The following is a 25950-nucleotide window of genomic DNA, read 5'->3' on the forward strand; positions in this document are numbered from 1 at the left end:
ATTGTGTTCAAGAAGATGACGATCTTCTTATTTTTAAGGTTACTATTTCAAGGTGACGATCTTGACAATAGTTGACCAAGTGTCAAGATTGACTACATTAAGTTGTTGTCCCGGACTGTGCCGGATATCTTGATCCTAAAGTATGTGATCATCTCATGATTGACTTCTTAAGTGATTGTCCCGGACTGAGACGGATATCATGATATTGAGTTTATTGTCATGACAAGACTATATTAAATGTTGTCCCGAATTGTGTCGGAAGTCATGACAGAATATGCTCCCAAGAAAATTACTTAGATCCACTCCTGCTAAGAGGGAGTGTTAAGATATAGCCCTCATGAATCTAACTAATGGTAAATCGGTTATTATCTGGAGAGTGATATATTAACAAAGCATATAGTTTGGAAATTAAACATAAACAAACTAATTGTTATGAATGGTTGCCTCGGTAGGGACATGTCCATACGTGGCAGTTGTATGGACATGTCCCTACGTAGGCAACCTTTCCTCTTGTATTTAAACCGGATTCAATGATGGAGACGATCAATAACTCACGACAATCAGTCTTCTAGAATCATTGTCATTATTCTTCGATCCATATTTCACAACAATAACGATGCAATTTTCAAAGATGATCCAAAAAGAGAACCCAAGGCTCTTATTTATAACTTCTTGCTCCACCAAATTCAAATGCAAATGCACACAAATTCGCCCAAATTACATGTCCTCCAATGCACCCAACACATTTGAATTTAATTAAACATGTCCCTTCAAAATGGCGTCCACTTATTTCCAATTCCCTAGGCAAAGTTCGAACTTTTGCTAGGCGAACAACTTGCAATATCAAAACAATATGAACATGACATGTTTAATCATTCTCAGCGCCGCCTGACTAAGGGAAATAATGATATTAGTAGCATATATTTATCCTTTTCCCTAAGTCACCCAAAACACGATTAATCAGTAATAAAATAATTAAATATCAAACCTTAGGATAAGGAATTAATATTTAATTAAATAACTTATAACTCCAATACTGATTAATACCAAAATCAAGGATGAAGCTATGCGATGAAGACCACTGAATTGTGCTGAGTCAGAGCCCTGTCCGAGACTGCTAAAAATAGAAATGCTCAATACAACCACTTACTAAAAATAGTAAGTCAAGAAATACTGCTCCGAAAAACATAATCTTCGCACCCAGAGAAAGAGCTTGGAAAGCTCAGTAGAACTGCATCAACCAAACAGCCAAACCCTAACTTACTAAAAATAGTAAGTTCTGACTTCACCAAAGAAACAAATGCATGTTATGCATGCCCCCCTGGAGTTCATGGAAAACCCAGAAGGAAACCATAAGCAGAACTGAAGAATTCCCTCCTGACAAACCCTAGAAAGCTTGTGCAGAACTCCACAAAAGTTGGAAACCCTAATTCTCCTTTCCAATTAGCCTACAAGTCTCCGGAATAGGCCAATGGACCACTGAATGCACATCACTGAGAAGGGGACATTACAATCCGCCCTTCCCAAAATTGCTTATCCTCAAGCAATGCCATCATAACTCCCGAAAATTTTAAACTGATCCGCACCAAAGCAAGTACGATCCCAGGGTCCCATGCTTGTCTCAAGAAGAACCCACCATGTCGATGTTGCACCACTCTGATCACATCAAGGAAAACATCACGCTCAAACTGCACTAACCTCCCTTGTAACTCCAAAATGTTACCATTCATGACACTCAAACTGGAAAACCTTGAAGGACTGAAATCAATATCATGCAGCATCTCATGCCCATAAAGCTCTGAGTAATCAATATCAATAATGCCACTGTCTATCACAAGCCTTGGCAATAGGAAATAAACCCTACTGAACTCACGATCAAACTCCACAACATATCTTCCCAAGGTGTCAAGCAGAGCCATGACTGTAAATGTGACTTCTCCAAATCTCCCTGCAAAGATGAAAACAATCCTTTGCAAGAGCTCAACAACGTCATCCCCATAACTCCGCATGAATCTACTAGGCCTCAATTGAATTATTCTGATACAACCACAGAGACTTCTGAAATCTCTTATAGTTCCCACTCCAAGCACCTCAGAATGATGAACCATAGAAAGCAAATGCTCGCTGTCCCCATCATAAGTAGAAGAGAGGGCATAAGAATAACCACTAGTTAAAGCTTGAACACTTCCCATATACAGATACTGATAGCCCCAACTCGCCATACCTCTCATCTGAGACCATAAACCAATTCTGCCAAGAGACTGTGAAGTCTGAAAAAGAGTACACCAACAACCCACCAAATCTGAAATGATTGTCTTGAGATCCGATTTTAGAAAAATCAGCTTCCAAGAAGATGAACAGCTGCTGCAACATAAGAAATCATCATCCAAAACAACACATATGCTCACATTTAGGGTTGGAAATATCCTCTCTAGTGACTCCAACTCCACATAGAACCATCCTTTGCTCATAATTTCTTCCCAATCCACTAGTTGATGAGCAAAAGGAACCATCAAATGGCTGGTAAAGAATGGAACAACACCATTAAGACTGAAAATTTGTTCCTTATCCCTCCAAAGGTCCTTTCCACATGTAACAAGCTCGATCAGACCAGGTTGACGATCTCGAGCTTGGATTCCCAACTGAAGGTGATTTTCAATACACTGAAAAGAAAACTCAACACATCCCCAAGTACTAGTGAGGACCAAGTGCATACTTAAGAAATTGGTGTCTTCTCTAGTGAACCCTTGAAGCTTAACCATGAAAGCTTTAACAACTTTGGAGTATGGAGCAAATGTTGTCCTCAAATCCAACTCCCAAAATGGACTAGTATGAGCCTTATTATTATTCAACCCAAGAAATGGGTTATCAAGCATGCAATCACCATGTTCTGGTCCTTTCTCCCCTACTTCATGAGTAACAAATCTGAAATCTTCACTCCTTGCTGCTGCGATGAAACCTTGGATGACTTCTAAACTGTGTTTAGACAACATCTTGATGCCAAAGATGTTGAAACCATCCATCACAAAGAGAGGGTTTTCAAGAACTTGGAAGCCATCCCTTTCTTCTTGTTGACTTCCATCTTGCTGATCCGAATCTGCATATGCAACCTTTGTTTTTCTTGTGAAGTTCTCAAGATCAAACTCCTCTTGAAGGCTATCAAGTTCACCAATAACTTGCTTGATTTCTTCAGCTCTTTGTGCATTCTCTTGCTCCTTGAGAAGTTTGAAATCAGCAAACTGATCTTCTAACTCCATTAGAGCCAATTGAGTATTTCCTAACATGTCCTTTGTTGACTCAAGCTCAAGAGTAAGCTCTTCAACTTTCCTCTCTTCCCCTTGGAATGCACTAGTGGTCTTCCTTGCAAGTTCAAAGGCATAATCTCGATCTTTAATCAAGTGTATGTAATCTGATTTCAATATTTCCAAAGAGTCTTTGATAAGTTGCAGATTAGGGAGAGTAACTTCATCCTTAACCCCTTTCTGTCTCTCATCCATTTGAGCCTTCCAATAGAGTTCTTCAATCAAACTATGTGTGTGATCAAATTGGGATAGAGCTTGCATTTCTTTTTCAACAGACACCTTGAATTGACCATCCCACTCATAAGAATGCAGAGATGGTGTACTGTTCATATGCAACAAGAAAAAATTAGAACTTTGTTTCTTGCAAACACGGCCCCTATAGCTGCTCCAAGACTCTCGTCTAACTCCACCAACTAGCTGCAATTGCTCAATATGATGAAGAGGATCAGATTCTACTAAATCTTCAACTTTTTGCTTACTACCAACTTCATCAATAGGTGAATCAGATTTGCATTTTAAAACCTCTTTAAACTTTCCAGCATCAAAACCGATATGGTCCTCTAACTTTACAACACAATCTGCTTTTTGAGCTTCATCAGGATCAAAGGGAAATTCATCCCACACAAGTTCCTTGTCATCGCTAGGTGCCATCATACCCGGATCCCAAGTGCTAAAGGGCTGATTACTGTGTTTAGTTAAAAAGTGCTCACCATAGCTCCATGTATCATCCAACTTAGATGTTGAATCTTCTCTTAATTTCCACACATTGCTATTTTCACCAAGAGCAATGCTAGAACCAAGTAATGTTCCATCTTCCCACTCAAACAGTGCATTGTCATATGTTTTCACTGTACCCATCTCAAACAATGGGTTATCAACAATCTGAAAAGTATTTCCTTTGTCCAACTTAGACCAATAATCCTGCTGTCCTAAATCTGAAAATTCCAATTTAGGACATTGCTCAAAGACTTTCAGAATTTGGTCAAGCTCATTTTTCAAACTATGAGTCTCAACACCATTGTTCTGAAATGCAATTTCTGATTGGTCCTCTAAATCTGCCCCTTGAATGTCATCATTTTGGCATATTTTAAACTCATAAAATAGGACAGCCTCTTGTTCATTAGGAACTTCATCATTAGCTGCAATGTTTTCAGCTTCATAACATGAATCTCCATTCAACAATCTGTTAACCTTTTCCTCTTGTTCAACATCTTCAATTTTCATCTGCTCTTCCTCTAAAAGCACATGAGTGCATTCAACATTGTCTCTAGCTCCATAAGAAACATTAAGAGATTCATCACGCACAACCTCAAATATTGTTTTTTCTTCTTCTCGAATGACAACCTCATCAATGGTAGGTGCATGCATCACCAAAGAGTCTTCATGGAGCAGTGTCTCAAAGTTAGGTGTCAAAACACCAACTCCATCATTTGTCTTTTTATTAAAGATATTGTTTTTCAGACTCTTCCTTATGTTTGGAATTTGCAAGAACCTTTACAAACCCCATTTTAACATCTGGATCCTTCATCAAATTAATCAATCCCTGCATTAATTCACAAATAGACTTATCTATAGTAGACATTCTTCTAAACTCTGATATGCAACCAACAAACCACGACCCAATAGGATGGAAGGAAGAACTTATGATTTGATCAACCGAACACACAAGCTGGCAGGAAAACCAGCTCTGATACCACTGTAATATCCCACTAATTTTTTTTTGTTTTTTAGGCCAATAACAATTCATCCACAACAAATAACCCGTTAAGGTTAGAGGAATAAACCAAAACAACTGAAAGGGAACCCTTCCACCTTTTGTTTACCGAGAGCCCAGACTGGGAGGGTGAGAGCATACGGTGTTCCGGGGATCGTCAGCAACAATAATCAAACTGAAAATTACAATGCATGGGCGGCAAGCTAGCCCCTTCTGCTTATCCAGCAGGATAGAAACCAAACTCTTGGCGGTAAACCGACCAAGGGGAAATCACAAGGAATTGAAGTACAATCACTCTACCGCGTATTTCAGCGGGAGGACATTACATTAAACAATCACTCTACTGCATATTTCAGCGGGAGGACATTACATTAAACAATCACTCTATCGCATATTTCAGCAGGAGGACCATAGCATTGAACTTATCACTCGACCACTTATTCAGCGGGAGGATTGATTACAAAAAAACTGAATTACAAAACTTAGAAGGCAGCAAGCTAGCCTCTTCCACTTATGCAGTGGGGATTACAAATGAAAGCAGAAAAAAGGGATGATCAGTACTACTTAAACAACCTTACAATATAGAGATGAGATGAGAAGATTAATTGCAGATTTCTACAACAAGACTGTAATTTTCTGTTACATTGATCTGCAGGCTGAAAGTACAGTTTCAGCAGCCTATGGAAACATCAAAACACTCATAACTCATTCATTTTCTACCCGAATCACATGAAATCAATCCCAATCTCCCAATACAACTCTAACAATAACATCCCAACCAAATTACCACTCAAACAATCCAATATTCATTTGGCACACATCCCAAGGTAATTGCAAAAACCAACGCCATACCTTGGAAGTTCGATTTTGTCTATTAAAAACAATGCTCAATCAAAAGAGCTAGAAACTCACACATTGTATCGCCGTGGCATGGAAGGAAGAATGAGCTGGTACCCAGATGAATGGAGTCGCCTGGTTGAGAGGTATGAGCAAATTTCACTTTCAGCAGTCCCGTGACCAGCAACCAGAAACAATCAAATCCAACATCAATCACTCCATAATCTGCAATCCAATAACCAATCTGCAATGGGAACACAAGGGCACAACTAGGTACTATATTGCAAGCACGAAACTGAGACTCAGCTAGGAAGCCAACTTCGAAGCTTAGACATGTCCTCTAATGCACCCAACACATTTGAATTTAATTAAACATGTCCCTTCAAAATGGCGTCCACTTATTTCCAACTCCCTAGGCAAAGTTCGAACTTTTGCTAGGCGAACAACTTGCAATATTAAAGCAATATGAACATGACATGTTTAATCATTGTCAACGCCGCCTGACTAGGGGAAATAATGATATTAGTAGCATATATTTATCCTTTTCCCTAAGTCACCCAAAACACGATTAATCAGTAATAAAATAATTAAATATCAAACCTTAGGATAAGGAATTAATATTTAATTAAATAACTTATAACTCCAATATTGATTAATACCAAAATCAAGGATGAAGCTATGCGATGAAGACCATTGAATTGTGTTGAGTCAGAACCCTGTCTGAGACTGCTAAAAATAGAAATGCTCAACACAACCACTTACTAAAAATAGTAAGTCAAGAAATACTGCTCCGAAAAACATAATCTTCGCACTCAGAGAAAGAGCTTGGAAAGCTCAGTAGAACTGCATCAACCAAACAGCCAAACCCTAACTTACTAAAAATAGTAAGTTCTGACTTCACCAAAGAAATAGATGCATGTTATGCATGCCACCCTGGAGTTCGTGGAAAACCCAGAAGGAAACCATAAGCAAAACTGAAGAATTCCCTCCTGACAAACCCTAAAAAGCTCGTGCAGAACTCCACAAAAGTTGGAAACCCTAATTCTCCTTTCCAATTAGCCTACAGGTCTCCGGAATAGGCCAATGGACCACTGAATGCACATCACTGAGAAGGGGACATTACACCTAACTAACTTGAGAGATTCTCTCAACCACCAAGACTCATTCCATAACTAACTGAGACTTCATTAACTAACTAAGAGTTACTCCAACTAACTAAGACTTATTCCAACTACAGTCCTAATTAGACACAACTTGTAGTTGCCTTAAATGTAATTACAAAAGTGCAAGTAATGTGTAACTTGCTTTTTACAAAAAATACTTTTACATGTAACTTGTCAAAACTAAATTACAATTAAAGATTTCAAAAGAGGGAAAATTCAACTAAGTGTTGAAAAACACTTAAGTTGTATTTTGTGAAGACACAAATCCTTGAAATTTTTGGATGCTCGCTTGTAGTTCATCGGGATTCGGTTCATGGGTGTTCTTGGCAATAACCATAGTCTTCACAATAGTGTCGTGACAGCGGAGGAGTGCAGAATTGTTTTTATCCAGGATAGACTGGATTTCATGCAGAAAGGCTTGGTGTTTCATCAATGCTTGAATTGAAGTTGCCGAGAATTGTTCGCTTCTCCATTCATTATGAATCCTCATCTGTAAATCAGCAAGAACTTCTTCTTCTGGAATTAGCTCTCCATCATGACTTACTATGTTGCAAGAGGCCCTTTCACAATGTGAGACAATATCTCGGAAATCTTCACCCCGAAATCTCTTTGCATCACCGATCTCCTGAATGAGGGATTTAAGAACAAGGGTCTTGTTTTCCAGGAGTTCTTCAAATTCCAAGTACATGACCCTAGAAGAGATGATGGCATGCTCCTGCAAAATACTCAGCTGTTGTTGGGGCATGGTACGCCAGATTGTCAGACTTTTCTCAACACTTTCCAGATTATTTTTGAAAGTGTTAGAAGTCTGATCTAGTTTCTCCTCAATGGTCTCTAGCTTAGACACTATTTGAAAAATGTCTTTCATTACTTGTACACATTGATCATGAAGTTGATCAACCCAGGAATCCAGTGCTTGTACCTTTTGAACAGTCCTTTCCACTCCACGAATCGATTCTTGGGAACCAGAAGAACCTATGGAGTTACTCCCTTCAGCAGCAGGTTTTGTGATTTTATGAATGGCTGCCATAAGTTGTCGATTTTCCTTTTCTAGCTTGTCTTTCTTTGCTAGAAGCTCATCACACCTTTGCACCAGTGAAGCAACAGAAAACTGAGCATCATGTTTAATGACCTCATACGTTTGCTTGCCCAACTCTATCCTTGTAACCTTATAATCACCAGCTGACATTTCATCAAGTGGCTTATCTGCAATAGGTTCCACAATTTCAGCTACTTTCATCTTGTTACTATCAACAGTTACTCTGGAGATAGTCTTGGCCTTCTTAGCAACTTTAGATCTGGACTGTTTCAGTTGCTGATAGTCAAAGGCATCAGGTGAGATTTCTTGCTTCTTCCTTTTCGGGGTGAAAGAACTAAGCCATGGAGGCAAAGTCATCAACTCCCCCCCAGTCACAGCTGTAGGCAAAGGAGAAGCAGTTTCTGTTTGAATCACCGTGGTCATCTTGGGAGGAATATCTGTTTGGACAGCGACCACGGTTTGCTCAGTTACCAATGGGCATGAAGATTGCCTCATGAATTCTTCAAAACCAGAAGTGGAAGTATCAATTTCTGATAACTGAATGCAAGTAGGAATATTCTCAGGAACTTTCAACACACTCTCTTGTTGATGATCAGGAGATGGCTCGTATGCTGAAATGGGAACTGCATTCTGAGGAGACTCATCCACAAGCAAATTAGGAGGAGAAAGAGGCGTCTCAGTGGAAACTGGAGGAATGACCTCATGAGGCGAGTCTGAAACTGGAGACTTAGGAGCATCATCAGATTGCTGCCCCTCTTTTGGATTATCCAGATCAATCAGCTGAACATGGAATCGTGATTTTTCCTTCCCACGAACAGTCGTCTCCTCAGGAGGAAGCACTACTGCACGACTGACTCGTAACTTGATCCTTGTGCCTGAAGATGAAGCACCCTCCTTGTTGTCAATCTGAATCTCAGATTTCCGTCCAAGAGGCCCCGTAGAATCATCTTCTTTACCAACCTTGATTTTTATAAGTCTAACAACATTACCTTTCAGCCATGCGTTGGTGTTCGCCAAGATAGGCTGAAATCTGTCAAGGATGGATATGCACTCGTTGTGTGACCATTGGATCAAAGGAAGTGGAGCTTCCTCAACCCTCCGTGAAGTGTATTCAGGATCAAGTATATGCCCGTCATCAATCATCCCTTGTGGGATATCCACCAAGTTCAAATCGACAATTTGCTCAACAGTGAGCCTGCAGTAATCCATCTTGAGGACTTCGGCTTCTGTGCGAAGATCTGCCCAGATGTCTTCAATGCGATGAACATGCACAAAGGATTTCTTGATCTTCTCCTTCATACCCCTATAATCAAAATCAGCTCTAGATTTAAACCTTTTAAGCTTGATTTCCTGCAATTCAGTCTCCATGGCCTTAGCCTTCACAGATGTGACAAGGGAGTACCGGCCAATTTTCAATGGGTTTGTGGTAGAGATCTCCATTCCAACCTTGTGCTTAGCAGACTGAAAAGTGTGGCCAGCCATGATCTGTCTTCCCAATTCCATAAGAATGATCTTATCAGTTGGGTATTTGGGAAGCATGTATGGCTGACCATCATAGCATCGGATCCTTATATAGGTAAAGGTGGGAAACTGCAGAAACAAACATCCATACTCGCACACCTTGTCCCATGCCTCATCTGATACTCTCTTGTTCCTAAAATTTCTGTCAAACTGACACATGAAATATCCAAAGAATGTATCTTGGACTCTTCTGAAATGCAGTCTGCTGGGTCTCAACGACAACTGGTCATAATAGTCCCAAACTGGTATAAGTGAGCGATCACCCTTGGTAGAAAGACTTGGAAAGTGTCTAAGTGACGCTGCCAAATATACCAAATATGAATTCATGAAGAAGGTCATGGTGGTAGGAACTGCTGCAAGTTGTTCGCACAAGGCATTGTTGATGACTTCCCCCCATTAAATGTGATGTGACTGCCCTATGAACACGATAAACTGGTACATCCATGGCTCAAAGACATTGGAATGCTCAAGGCCCATCATCCTGCTGAGAAGGGTTATGGTGTCTCCAATCTCCCATTTGAAATCGCAGCAGTACAACTTCGCCCACCTTGAGAAGGAGGCTCATGGCTCTTGTATCCACCTGTTGATGTGTCACTTGCAATCTTTTTCCCTCTTCACATAGTACTCCGCTGCACTTTCTTTGGAGATTTCCATATAAACAAGTGCAGGAGGTATTTCGGAGACCTTCTCGATTGTATCTGCATCGAGACGGATTATAGCTTCGCCATCATCATTTTTGATGACTCTCGACTCTTTGTCAAAATTATGGGCGCATGCAAGAACGAACTTAGGTTCTAGGGCTGCCACTAGGAAGGAAGATGCATGATGGATATGGCTATTCAACAACCGCTGCAAGTTATTATCCTGTGGATCTTCTACCTTGTTGACGAATTTTGCCATATCAACGTGCTCTATCTTTGTGTCTCTGATGCGATCCAAAGGAGAAGAAACCTGGGAAGGTGCAACCTCATTCTGATATTTGTCATATTTGTATTTCATTTTCTTTGGAGTTGGAGATACAAGTACACTTGTAAATTCGAAAATGGAGAAATGGACGAAAAATGAGATTTTGACTTGCGGAAAATGACGGAAATGGAAAGTACGGATATGGCGAACATGGATGGATAGAAATGGGAAAATCCGGGAAAGTCATTTTCATGAAAATGGGAAGAATTCTTCAACATGTAATCCGGTTTTCAAAACCCGAATTTGCAAGGGAGGGGTATTTCACACTTTTCGACTTTGGATTTCAACAAAAAATGGTTAAATTCCTTAACCGTAGGGGAAGAACAAGAATTTCCAGCGAACTTGTAATTGGGATTAAAAATCCCGAATACAAGTAAAGAGGGAAAATTTAGGGAAGAACAATGCAATTCAAAAATTGCATACCAAGGGAAGAATTCTCTCACAAAAACCGATTTTTGGGGGAAGAACAATACATGCTAAAAAAGCGACTAAGAAAGAAAAATAAGAAAACAAGAAAATAATAAAATAAAGGAAAGGAAAGAAGCCATACCTTTCTTGAAAATGCAAAATGCTTCTCCAATAATGCAACAATCCTTGGAATGAAGAAGCAAAATCAATCAATAAACCCAAACCGTAATGCACAAACCCTTGCCACGTTTTTGAAAAACGTCTTTAGCAGAAAATCGTGGCACAAAATGCAAACTTGGAGGCACAAGAAGAGGTCAAATCTTCCTCAAACCCCAACGCCTTAGCATGGAAAGCAAAAACAATTTATCTTGTTAAAGATTCGTGGCATTAAAAGCCTTCCAATTTGCAGCCAAAGGAATCACGTGGAAAAAAAACGTGGCCATGATTTGCATCTCCAATGGCATCATTAAATAGCTCAACAATCCTCCTAAACTCCACGCCTAGATGAGAAAGGGCAAAACGATTTAGGAGAGTGAAGTTTGTTGAAGATTTAATCCCTCAAAAAGTGGCATTTATGAACAACGTGGTTGCTGATTTAGGGCGAAAAACCAGTCAATGCAACCTCCAAATGTCACGAAAGGTGTCCAAGAATGCATGAAAATAGGATGCAAACCAAAACGCCTCCTTCGTCCAACAATCTCTCCAGAAAATTTGCCTTGAAATGGTCAAAAATCGTTTTTTCTTGCATTTCGGGTTTTTTGGAACAAAAGACAAGTTCGATTTTGCATAAGGGTATGAAAATCAGGTTTTTGGGAGAGAATAACAAGTTTTAATTTCACTTTTTCCACTTACAAGGCAAAATCGGGATTTTTTAGACAAATAGCAAGTTTAAAAATTCACTTTTTCACTTACCAAGCCAAAATCGGGATTTTTTGGACAAATGACAAGTTTAAAAATTGTCAAAAATGCACTTGCAAGGCAAAATCAGGTTTTTTGGAGAAGAATACAAGTTTTAATTACTTGTAAAAGGGAAATAAAATCCCTACAACAAGTTAGAAATACTTGCACATATGTAATGGGGATTTAAAATCCCTATTACATGTGAAAACCATTAAAGTAGGGGTTTTTAGACCAAACTGCAAGTTTACTTGTAATTGAGCCAAAAAATCCCTATTTTAACTAAAAAAGACCAAAAACAACAATAAAAAAAATAAAAACAGTAAAGGGGAAATTTAAAACAAATTACAAGTAACATCTTTTAAATAAAAGTGCACATGTAATAAGTCAAAAATTCCCCTACAAAGACCAAAACAATGAATATCATTAAAACTTGCAGTTTAAAGAAAATTCTCCACCTGCAGTCGGGGTTTTAAAACCCGAAATTGAAGGAAGGACATAGCAAACGAACCCAGAATTTGACGAAATTCGAAAAGTAGTTCGAGGATGGACTGAAGATTAAGCCAGTCCAAGGCTTAGTCGAAATTCTACCTCGAGAAGCGTGCCACAGAGTAATTTTTGTTTTCATTTGTTCACAAAAATTTCATGTAGTGGTCCTTCATTTTTGGAAACAAAAATGAGGACAACAGTAAGGAAAGGATGTCAACTGGTAAGTGATGTGTTGACATAGAGTAGTCAGATCAACCAAGTGAGTGGTTGACAACTGACAAGATGATGACCAGTGCACAAGCAGGATGGGCAAGGTGCTTGAGAGGTTGTTTGTGATGAAGAGACGAAATGCTACCAAAATCACATCAACATAGGAGGAGAAGGATGAACAGGTCATCAGTATGCTGTGAGGATGCAGAACAACAAGACTCCCACCGGATGAAGATGCAGTCACCATATGAAGAGATGATTGACAGTGAATGTGCCCACACCGGATCACGTGTCTGTTTGAAGATGTGCTGCACAAACAGGGAACCACATGAGTGTATTGCAAGATGTAGATAACATAGGTGTCACCCCATCGGTAAGTGAAACTTATCTTCTAGTATGCATAGTATGCATCATAGTTCCATGAGATGAGGCAAAGGCAAGTGTTTGAAGGCTCACACTGGATCTACCGGTGAATCAAAAGAATGCCTTGAGTGCATGAAATTAGGGATATGCACTGGACTGTTTGAGAAGGCATGTTAAGATGCCGGTATAGATGAAGAGTGATGAGTTTGTTACTTTTACAAACCGGTTGAGACATGGTCAGAGCTGATTAGGGAGTAGGCAAGGCTGAACAAATGCAGTCAGAGGAGAAGGGCCTGACTAAAGATGAAGTTTGCTGAAGGTTGATGACATGGTGTCATCAAGAGGGTTTTACCGGTATGAATGTTCACCGGTAATATGGACAAGGTGCAGATGCAGATGACTCCCCATCTGATGAAGTTGTACATAAGGCAGGTTAGCAAGTGTGCTGACTGATTGAGCAGTCCACCAGAAGAGAAGCAAAGTGCAAGGTACATGTCAGACTGGCTTGAGGGTTTAACCGACAGGGTTAGTAAACTGGTAGAGAAGAGGAACCGGTAGAGTGTTTGGTCGGTGAATCTATCTGGACCGACATGATGATCCAAGCTAGCAGTTGGTCGACATGGATGCCACATGGAGTCAAGGTGGCGGACCTGCATTCGGATGAAGAAGGAATGTACACTGACGGGGTAGTTGCAGAGTTGGTCGACATTAATGGAAGATCCCACAAATCACGGGACGTGTTTCAGAGGTTTGTGGCTCGAGGTCTGGAGGACAACTTGGAGCCAGCTAAAAGTGATTGAGGAGATCGAGGTAGATGAAGGAAACAACAAGACCGATCTTGGTGGTTGACCAAGAAATCAGCCGATAAGGGAAAAAGCAGATCGCCAGAGATAGAAGGCGCGTTAATGGCGGAGGTTTACAGTTGGCTGTCAAAGAGATCAGATCGAGCAAGATTTGATTGGATTTGGTTTGCCTCGAAGGTGATGAGGAAACCCTAACCTCCTAGATTTTGAATTGGCTTTTGGCGAGAAAACCAGGCTATAAATATGTAGGCCAAAGACATAGTTCAGTGCTGCTGAAGAGAAGAATATTGTGCTACTGCGAAGTGTATTACTTCTACATTTGAGAGCAAATCAACCAAGTGCTCAATGCGTATCTGAGAAGAGAGTAAGAGTGAGGGAGACATGGTTGAAGTGTTCAACCGATAGAAGAGCAGAACCGATAGTGTCCATACCGGCAGAGCAGAGGTGAAGGAAGCTGCAGAGTAGGCAGACATAGAACCGACAGAGTGTAGTACCGGTGAAGAGCAAAGCAGTGAGGAGGAGATTCAGTAAGAGCAGAACATAAGAGAGGTGAACCGGTAGATTTTACAAGCAAGCAAAGCAGCAGATGAGAGCAGCAAAAGAGTGAGTCGGTGTAACTGAGAAGGTATCTCACCGACAGAGTAAGGTAAATGAAATGGTTAAAAGATTCACTTGTAAGAAGACAACTACTTTTGAAATTGAAGTTTTCTTTGTGAACATTGAGTTGTAGCTCCTTTGGGTTGTAGCCCATAAACAAGTAAGGGGTTGGTGCTCCTTGGGTTGGTGCCCTAAATCAGGGGTTGGTGCCCTAAACATTGTAACAGAGTTTTCATTGTGAGGTTGGATTGGATCAGTAGACTCCAACAACATTGCTCACCGAGTTTTTTTCCATCTTGGGTTTTTCTCGTACATACTGGTGTTATGTGATGCCCTTTATGTGTGTTTGCATTTGTGTTGGTTTCTCCACTAATCGGTAAGTCTGCATTGTGATAGATCCCATAACCGGTATACACATTTAGGTTGTTAAAGGGAAAAGATTGAGAACCACTGATTCACCCCCCTCTCAGTGGTACATTGTGTCTAACAACAAATTGGGAAGGAAGAAAGAGTCGCAAGAGCCACGTCTAAAGCTCCTATGAGTGAATAACCACCGGCTACTTCACAATGAAATCTTCCTTGATAGAAGCCTTTGGTTGAGTTGGGCCAACTTCCCCTAAACCAAATGGCAACAACGCCCCCTTCACAAAAAAACCCCTCATAAAATTGATTAATTTTAATGTATATATACTTATTTTTAGAATTTGTTTTGAAAAATAGGTTAAAGTCAAAACTTAATTTAGGATTGCAAGAATCCCTTCTTTTTACAACTCAAAGAATAGACATAACATGAATACATTAATTCCAAGAAGCCCTAGGTTTTGTGTACAATATTTTGTGCAGAAAAGCTCTTCATAAGGATGGAGCAATGTTTGACTTGTGCATGAGTTGAGGAGTTGAAAAGAATGCAATCAGCTTGTTTGAAAAAAAGATAGAACCAAAATTGATTGTAGCCAAGTCTGGGTAGTGGAAGAGAGTTGAGGTACATATGAGGAACCCTACCTCTTTAATAGGAATCTTCGGGCTTCAAAGAGTGGCTCCAACAAACCATACTAGTCAACAAAAAATCTAATATGAGCAAGCTGCAATCCACAACTGCCAAGAAGCTGAATATTGAGCCTTAAAAGATTAGTTAAACCATAAAATCTGAAGGATGGATTGTGCGACACCCAAAACACCTTGCCATAAATAGAAACATCTCAACACAAAAACTGAGCCACTATGTGTGAAGAGGGTCACATCACATAATCATAAAATGACACACTTCCAACTTAAACACAAGCCACTAGCTTTGTGTACCATCAAGAGTTAAGAATTACCATACCAAATACAGCTTGAGATTTCGCTCCTGTCCCTCAGGAAGGGACCAGAGCGATTTTTGTTGTAGATGATTTTCTCGCCAAATTTCAACCGATCTCAAGGCATGAATGAATGAAAGGGGGCATTGCGAATCCGTTGAATATAATTTTCGAAGGTGATGAAGTGAAATGAGGCCCACAAGAGCAAAATCGCTCCTGTCCCTCTCCAAGGGACCAGGGCGAGGTACCTTGTAGCTCTCGTCCCTCTCCCAGGGACCAGAGCGATTTCCTTCATTAGACAGAATCCAGGCAAATGTCAAGACAAGTGTACGTTCAAAAGCAAGGAAGAACATGAGATGGACGCATTGTTGACGTGTATTTTGTACACAATCATACACAGAATAAAATACCTAAAGGCATCTTATCCTCTCTTGAGAAAATAGTCTCTAACTGCTGAAGATTCGCGTAAAGGATCAGTTAGGTAGACTCCAAGGTTCTTTTAGTGGGGTCTCCACGTGTGGACAAGCTCCAGTGGTATGATGTGATTTGCTGGAATCACAAGGGGACTTACATTGAACTTCCGATCTGCTTTGCTGGACACAGGCTCTTACTAACTTGGATTTGAAAAATAGAAAAAGGATAAGGGCGAAGAGAGGATCTAATCCTAATACTAAGAATGTAGGAGCAATGATTGGATTTTTGATGAAACTTTAACTAGGTCTTGTTTTGACATCAATGGAACATCTACACAAGACTAGTGCGATCTTCTAAGGGGAGCTTTATGATGTTCAAATCATCACCGCAGGCATAGATACCATCCAAGTTGATGCATATCAATGAAGAGGCGACAATTTGAAATTGAGCTTAGGCTGAATGATCCAGTTGACTACGCAAGGCAAGTCTGCAATCAACAAACTGCTAGTAGTATGGATGTACGAATTCCACCATCAATCAATCACATTTCTTCCATTCATCTAATCATCTACCATCTAAGATTGAAGACTCAACAAGAAACCATGCAAATTGCAAGAAAAACGACATATTTCACCATTACTTCAATGAAAATGGAGTTTGTTTACAATCAATGGCAACAATTTCTTGCCTTGTCCTCCTATTCTACTCTAATTGCTATTCTATCAACTATATTCTAACTCTTCCAACTATTTACAACTCTCTCTCATCCTCCTTTACAAATGAAATGTTTGGGCTTATATAGTGCCCACAATACAATTTGATGGCTTAGATCAATTCAAGATCAATGGCCAAGATTTTACAATGAAAACCCTAATTAGGGTTTGTTACAACCATTACATAACATTTAATGTTTGACCAATGATAAAATTGTATTGCTTGGACACATGTCCCTTCTAGAAAAATCGACCAATGGACCGCCAGGGTAGGTACATCGGAGTTTGTGCCACCTTCCATGAGTTAAGTACATTGAATCTGGTCATGCTGAGGTGGAACACACTGACTGGAGAAATGATGACTAGGACGCCACCTCATCTGACACTTGTAACTTGGTAGGTATTCATCTTGATGTTGTTGAGAAACTTGCTTTAATTAATTCCTCTGGATCTATTTTGCTTCTTCAACGAGCCCTTGTTCTAACTCCTTGCGTCCTTGATGTGCAGGAAGATGATGTACCTCGCCTTGGAACGCTGGATTGCCCTTGATGATGTTAGTCCAAAGAAGGTCGTCCATGTCCTGGCTTAACCTCACCTTGCTTTGATCTTGAAGGAATATGAGTGCTCTTGATAGGATCGCCCTGGTCCTTGTCCAAAGGACAGGAGCGATGTGAGCTTTTTACCTTGATTAGCAATGTTTGGACGTTCAAAACTCTTGTATGTTATCTTCAAACGATGCCTTAGACCTTGCATTACCTTATGAAATCTTGTTCTTACGTAAATCTTGCACAAAATGACCAATGCATCTAACATCGCCCTGGTCCCTTGGAGAGGGACAGGAGCGATCTATGTCCTAGGATGCGAATTTCATCATTGTGACGACCTTTTAATGTTTGTGCTTGCTAAAGACGCCTTGAAATGTCCCTCGCCACCTTGTCTTGACTTGGATCGACCTTGAACTTGCATAGGAAGTAACATCACCATTGTATCGCCCTGGTCCCTTGGAGAGGGACAGGAGCGATCCTCCTTTTGTAGCCTTTATCTCACTTTGTCAGGTTCCAAGTCTATATTCAACGGATTCGTCTTTCTTCACTCCATTCGTTCATGCCTTGACATTGTTTGTAACTTTGCAAGAAAATCAATTATATCAAAAATCGCTCTGGTCCCTTCCTGAGGGACAGGAGCGAACTAGACATTTAGGACCTTTGTGGACGTCCAAAAAATCTTCATTTTGTATTCAATGCGTCCATCTCATGTTCTTCCTTGCTTTTGAACGTACACTTGTCTTGACATTTGCCTGGATTCTGTCTAATGAAGGAAATCGCTCTGGTCCCTGGGAGAGGGACGAGAGCTACAAGGTACCTCGCCCTGGTCCCTTGGAGAGGGACAGGAGCGATTTTGCTCTTGTGGGCCTCATTTCACTTCATCACCTTCGAAAATTATATTCAACGGATTCGCAATGCCCCCTTTCATTCATTCATGCCTTGAGATCGGTTGAAATTTGGCGAGAAAATCATCTACAACAAAAATCGCTCTGGTCCCTTCCTGAGGGACAGGAGCGAACTTAAGCATTTTGGTCCTTTGTTGACGTTTGATAATCTTCAATTTGTCTTCAACGGGTTCGATTGACCTCCTTTCTTGCCTTCGAACATAAAATTTGCTTGATCTTTGCCTAGATCGTACCTTATGAAGAATTTCGCTCTGGTCCTTCAGTGAGGGACAGGAGCGAATTTGACCCTCTAGGCAAAACTTCATCATCTCATTGTTTTTGATCAAGTCTGGATGCTCTATCATGCTCATTTCGTCCTTCACCATGCCTTTGATGTCTCGATTCGTCCAAACAAGGTCAGGAATGGCCTAACTAAGCATTTTCGCTCTGGTCCCTTGGTGAGGGACACGAGCGATTCGCCTTGGTCCCTTGGAGAGGGACAGGAGCGCTTTTCGCTCTGGACCCTTGGAGAAGGACACGAGCGAAATTTGACTTTTCGCACTCTCGATCAGGACAATTTTAATGGAATATAACATTTAAGTATAAGTGACATTTCCTTCTATGTTTCTTCTTTCTTATACTTTAAGTTATATTCCATTTATACTTTCAGGATGTTTGAGAGTGGTTTCAGACCTCCAGGAGTTATATTGCAAAATCTAGTTTTTGGAGGTTTTTTCAGTTTCCAGACTTAGCCAAATTTCAGGATCAGGACCTCACTCAAGCCGGACTTGCTTATCCATGTGATCTCCCTGACAACGCTTCAAGTTATATTTATTTGATAAAATGTACCTCTTTGGACCTTTTCACATCATCGAGACGTTAAAATCTTGCAAGGACAAAGCAAAATTGGATTTGTAGCTCCGGTCCTTCACTGAGGGACAAGAGCGATTTTGCTCCTGGAGGCATTTCTGTGTTCATGAAAATCTTCAATTTATATTCAATGGAAAGATCTCGCCTTTCTCCATCACTTCCAATTCGTAATTCATCTTGACCCTGCAGGAATAGTAAAATATTTGAAAACGAGCTCCCGTCCTTCACTGAGGGACAGGAGCGATTTTGCTCCTACAGGCCAAAATAACATGATTTTACTCATTTTAACACTTCACAAGGCGAAAACAAATCATTAGAGATGCCTAGGATCAAAAATCAAAAATGTCAAAATTTGGTCAAAAATATTCAATTGGACAAAAATTCACATTTCATCTTCAACACTTAGGCAAATTTAAGCTCTGCATCAACATTCCAATTGAAAATTAGACCATTCTGGCGAATTCATTGCATTCAAAATTTGCATTCTAGAAAAGGAAAATCAAAAAGCTCCCAAAACCGACTGGATTTTGGCCTGAAAAGATGGTAATTAAAACCCTAAGGCTTGACCCTAAATCCAGACAACTAACAAACTAACAAAACCCTAAAAAAAGCAAAGCGAAAACGAACAAAACGAGCAAAAAACATGGGTCCCCATTTGCAATGGGGCGATGTGTGAAAACGTCACAACAAGAGGGTCACATCACATAATCATAAAATGACACACTTCCAACTTAAACACAAGCCACTAGCTTTGTGTACCATCAAGAGTTAAGAATTACCATACCAAATACAGCCTGAGATAGGCTATGAAATAACAATTGCCAACATATAGTAATAGGGAAAAGGCCACCCACAACAATTATGGGGCTTAAAATCTAACAAATCCCGGCCAATAATTAATGTGCTAATTGAAGAGGGCCAAGAAAGGATCCTAGTTAATACATGCATTAGCAAGAAAGTTGCCATTGAGATGGATTCTCAAAAACAATGAGAAACAATATCATAAAATGACACACTTTCAACTTAAATACAAGCTACCATCTTTGTGCACTAATTGAGAATTAAGAGTCAACATACCAAATACAGCCTAAGAAAGGCTATAGAATTACAATTGCCTATATGTAGCAACAAGGAAAAGGCCACCCACAACAATTATGGGGCTTAAAATCTAACAATTTGTCCAATCCCGGCCAAGAATCAATGGGCTTATTGAAAAGGACTGATACAGGATCCTAATCAACACGTGTTGGCAAGAAAGTTTGCCATTGAGTTGGATTTTCAAAATTAGTGAGAATGTTTGTTTTCATCAAATGATTTGCTCAAAGTTAACACCCATTCCAAGAAAAGACAATTCCTCTAGTTTGATTTAAAAACCATTGTGAAGGCCTTGGATCACACTCAAGGAGTGGAGTCTCCTTCCACCACTAATCTTCTATATCCAAGAGAAGAGGCTAAAACGACAATTAACACAATTACTTCCCATTCCACCTCATTGTTAGACTTGTTACCTAGGAAGAAAGTGCCACCACTAATGAAGTAACCCCTTGAATTATGAGTCAACTCTCCAGCCCTAGCTGATCCAGAGTTACTTGGGGATGCACCATCAAAATTAAGTTTGAGAAAACCTTTGAAATATTTCGTCCGAGCTGTATTTTTGTGTACTAACTGATTATTGCATACCTCTCTAATGGGGGCATAAAATATATCCTTTGTGTGTTGAATAAAGTAGCAAAAATCCCTGACAAAAAGCAGGCTATGATAAATTTGAGAAGGTGAAAAACAAAGGTTTAGTGTATAAAGGGAGTTTGTTGTTTGTTTGAGAGTGCAAATGCTCAGTCTTGGATTCATTTGAAGTGGAAGTGCTCATTATTAGTTGGAAGAGAATTGAGAGTTATAGAATATTTGATATTTTCTTGTTAATCCTTTCCTTTGTTAAGATTAGTATATTCAACAATACAAATTAATTTTTTATGAGGTCCAAGTATTTTAAAGTATAAAATCACTTGTAGCTTTTACTTCCAAACGAAATATTAAATAGATCAAGTTGTTATAGAAATATGACCTCCAATCAACAATGGCGCTTATGCACATCCAAGGGTGCTAGAATCAAATTTCCATGAACAAAATGATAAATCTTCATCATGTTTGCAGAGAATAATACAAATGAGATATCATTTATTTAGGTTATTTTAAAATCGTTTGCATTGGCTTTATAAAAGCCTTTTCCCATCGATCACCTTACAACTACCTTATGGGAAATTCCCACACACAAGAAATCTAAACTACAAACTACCACACCTGATAACTTACTACAAACTAATGCGTTCTGTTTAATTAGTAACTCTACTATATATACTATAGATGAAGTATCTAATCCCAACACACCTGATAACTTACTACAAACTAATGTGTTTTGTTTTATTAGTAACTCTACTAAATATACTATAGATGAATTATCTAATCTCAACATTCACCCCTTCTTTCACATCAGTCTGAGCAAAGGAATGCTGCACTGGGTCTAAACACAACAGTCTTATAATAAAAATCTGATGGGAGCAGCTCCATGAAAATTGTTGAACTCACCCAGAACACACAGAACTGATTTCATTAGTGTATATCTTGACTGTACAACAATACCTCCAAATCCTCTGTACCACATAAAAGAACAAATTCTAATCTCCATGCAAAATCAGGGAGAAATCTTTTCTAAGTGTCCACTCTGTTGTCAGTGTCAAAATCTCTCCTTCAGTGCTAAAACTGAACGAATCTCTCCTCCAGTGTATGGCAAGAACAAAACAAATAAATGTAAATACAGTAGCCACCTCTCTTCCAGTGCTTACCCTATCCACAAATACTGCCAAGGAACAAAACCAATAAATGTAGATGCACCAACCACACCTTTTCTAGTGATACACTATCCCCAAATACTGTGAAGAACAGCCCAACCTCCCTTGCTCAAAGAAGGGACACAAATGTATGGTACTTCTGAAACAATCTACCATCTTGGAGCAAGAAGCTAGCGTGAGATGTAAAAGATTTCCTCCAATGCCATATGTCCTCCACCCTCTTTTTTCACCACATTAAATTTTATCTGCTAAATGTAGCTTTAGAATTTCCATATATCACTAAGATCACTAGCAGTAAAATAGGCTTAGTATGACAATCAAGGTGTTCAGGATTGCTTGCAATGATAATAACTATTTGCAAGGTGTTGGTGGTTTTTAACAATATCTCTAATAATAAATGTTGACACAGAATAAGGACAAGGAGCTTTAAACATGAAACCCTAATAATACAAACTTCATCACTAAACCAACCCTTGTACAACATGCATTTGGTAACAAAAGAAAATGCCGTTAAAAATATTGTTTTGCTTCACCTTTCATTGCCTTGAGTTTTTTTGGGCATATTCTTGCTCCTACATACTTCTTTACTTTCCTTTTTGGCATCAAAAGAAATATTTTATGCCTAAAAACTACTTCAAGCTGGAAATTTTGCAAATGAATATTATTTGTTGTTTATAACTAGGGAGGCAGATTCCAACATTGGAATCTGCTTGAGGGCTGGGCCCTTTCTCACGCCACACTTAAAAGATTGAGTGTTCCCTTCAAATAGGGCCGACCCTATAAAAGAACACGCCACACATTAGATGAAATAAAACATAAAATGGCGCCAAGTTTAAATTAAACCAAGCTGACTTAATAAAGGTCAAGCATCATATAAGTAAAGTACTTTTGGCAAGCATCAATTATAATCTTCATTCGTTCAACCCTCAAGTGCATTAGCTCTGCAATCTAGTGCGAAATCTGATTGGAGAAGTAGGCGAATTCATCTATCTGCTGCAAGTTAATTCTATGCAAATACATTTGCACCTTGAAGGCGAATTCCATCCAAATGATGCAAAAGCTAGGCCATCAAGATGCAGATCTGAAGATGACATTTCCATTGATTTGAACAACAAAGAAGTACTGTTTAGCCTAGGTGTTTTCATCAAGCTACCTAAGAGATAAGTATTGTAATCAAAATATTGAATATAATCCATAATCAGGTTTGAGGATCTTTTTTGGCTGGGTTTTTCCTCCTAGGAGGTTTTCCTAGGGTAATGGTGTCTTGTTTCATTTTGCTTATCTTCTATGTTTGTTTCTAAGTCTGAAAATCATTAATTCTAACTGCAAACAATCTAATTTAATAGTTAAATTCTGATTTCTCAGTCTTCCATTAATCTGAAAGTATAAAATTCAACATGGTATCAGAGCTCTAGGTTATATATTAACTAATATATTTCAGTAGTCTTTTATTTCCAGTTTGCTGTTTCATTTTCAGTCAGGACAATGACAGGGCTGAAAGTTGAAGATAGGCTCGAAGGGGCACTTAACTTTGCTGCCTGGAAGGTTTGCATCCTACTTGCTCTTGAGAAAGATGATCTCCTTCAGTTTGTGCAAGACAAAGAGCTGACTGCGCCCACAGATCAAGAAGAATTAAAGCAATTCAAAAGGAATGCCCTCAAAGCCAGAAAACTCATCATTGACTCAGTTAGAGATCACCTTGTCACCTCCATCTCCAAGTTCACTACAGCTAGAGAGATATTCAAACATCTAGAAGGTATTTATGAGATCAATAACCTCAGTAGAGCAATTGTATTAAGGCAACAATTACTTCATATTAAAATGGCAAAGGAAGATTCAGTTATGTCTTACTTCATGAAGATCTCAGAACTAAAGGATCAACTAGGCACAATTGGACATGACATAGAAGACAAGGATATTGTCATGATATCATTAAATGGTCTTCCAGACTCATGGGATTCCTTCATTCAATCCATAAGTGGGAGATCTGAATTCCCAACCTTTGATCGTCTTCGAAACGATTGCCTTCATGAGGAATCTCGCCTTGCCACAAGAAGAAAACTCAAGAGTCCTCAAGTGGATGATCAACATATGTTTGCAACCCAATGCAAGAAAGGTGATAATTGGAAGAAGAATAATCCCAAGAGGAATAGAGATTTCAGACCACCTAGTTCTCAATATTCTTGGAAGAAGCCAAGAGATCTATCTCGTGTTCGATGTTTCAGATGTGACAAATTTCGTCACTATGCTAAAGAATGTCAGAATGAACCCACGCAAAGAGAAGCCAACCTAAATGAAGTCTCAGAACAAAATGAAGACTTCTTATTCATCTCTGCCTTGTCAAGCAACATACCCACAGATAGTAACACATGGCTGATTGACAGTGGTGCTTCCAGACACATCACAAGCTATCGTGAACATCTTTCAGACTTAGTAGAAAATGATACCAGTCTACATGTGATAATTGGTGACGATGCTCGATATTCGGTAAGAGGTTTTGGCACTACTTCTTTAAATTTAGACTCTGGTATTTCACTTCACCTTAGTGATATCTTATTTGTTCCTGGAATTAAAAGAAACTTAATTTCTATTTCCGCTCTAGAAGATAAAGGTTATCAAGTAGCATTTTCTGAGGGTAAAGTACTTGCTTGGCCTAAGAAATCTAGTTTTAAATCTGCTCGTGTTATTGGAAATAGATATGATAGTTTGTATAAGCTTTCCACTTACCCTATTCAAGCCCTCATTAATGAGACCCTTGAATCCTGTGAGCTATGGCATAGAAGGCTTGGACACTTACACTTTCAAGCTCTTCCCTCTCTTGGAAAGATAGTTAAAGGTATGCTTAAACTAAGTAAATTTCATGATGATTCATCTAAAGGTTGTGCTATGGGTAAAAATGTTAAAAGTCTTTTCCATAAAAGTGAAAGTAGAGCTAAAGAAAAACTAGAATTTGTTCATTCAGATTTATGTGGCCCTATGTCTATAGCATCTCCTAGTGGATTTCTTTATTATGTAATATTCATAGATGATTTCTCGAGGAAAACTTGGATCTATTTCTTAAAGTCTAAAGAATCTGATGAAGTCTTAAGTAGATTTAAAGAGTTGAAGGCATTGGTTGAAAACATTTTTGGTAAAAGAATTAAATGCTTAAGATCTGACAAGAGGTGAGTATACCTCTGACAGTTTTCATCACTTTTGTGTTGAGACAGGAATTAAGAAGGAGTTTTGTGTTCCCTACAATCCCCAACAAAATGGTGTTGTTGAAAGAAAGAATAGAACTATTGTTGAGACTGTAAAGGCTATGATTCATGACCAAGATTTGCAGACATTTCTATGGGCTGAGGTTTCTAGAACAGCAATATATATTCAGAATAGATGTCCCCACCGCGTTCTAAAGAATATGATGCCTGAAGAAGCTTTCATAGGATCCAAACCTGACATCAACCACTTAAGAATTTTGAAAGTCCTGTATATGTCCATGTGCCCAAAGAAAAGCAAACCAAGCTGGAGCCTTCCAGAAAGAAAGGAATGCTAGTTGGATACAGTGAATCCTCCAAAGTCTTCAGGATCTATATTCCAGGTCAAAGGTATGTTGAGGTAAGTAGGGATGTTACCTTTGAAGAAGATATTGCTTTTAAGAAATCAAAATGTTCTCCCTTTGTTGATGAAATTATTGGTAATCAAGATATGAATGTTGATACTAACCTTGAGATTCAGAGGGAGCCTGTTGAGCCTCCACCTCAAGAAGAGCATAATGATCCACTTGAGCCCATGGATCCCACTGATATACCTAGTGACATTGTTGTTAGCAAAAAGAGGCCACTTTGGGTGAGAAACACCATTCAAGAAGTTGAAAGATTTGCAGCTTCCAGTGGCACCTTCAGAGAAAGCAAGAGACCTCAAGTATTCTCCAACTATGTTGCATTGATGAGCAATCTCATTGAGTCTGAGCTATGCAATGTTGAAGAAGCCTTGAACCATCATGCTTGGAAGCTAGCTATGTATGAAGAATATCAGTCAATAATCAAGAATGATGTTTGGGACATAGTGCCTAGACCCAAAGGTAAATCA

At 39.3% G+C, this 25950-nt stretch overlaps 1 protein-coding gene across 1 annotated transcript in view; it reads left to right on the forward strand.

The window, feature by feature from the left end:
* Nucleotides 1-25429, forward strand: part of LOC131873637 (uncharacterized) — an 81114-nt gene extending 55685 nt beyond the window's left edge. Inside the window, exon 2 of the mRNA XM_059216641.1 lies at nucleotides 25089-25429. Coding sequence (XP_059072624.1) covers nucleotides 25089-25414 — 326 coding nt within the window. The 3' untranslated portion in view covers nucleotides 25415-25429. The remainder of the gene's footprint in view (nucleotides 1-25088) is intronic.
* The last annotated feature ends 521 nt before the right edge of the window (nucleotides 25430-25950 follow it).

This window comes from Cryptomeria japonica, chromosome 2 (assembly GCF_030272615.1).
Source record: "Cryptomeria japonica chromosome 2, Sugi_1.0, whole genome shotgun sequence".
NCBI lineage: Eukaryota > Viridiplantae > Streptophyta > Pinopsida > Cupressales > Cupressaceae > Cryptomeria > Cryptomeria japonica.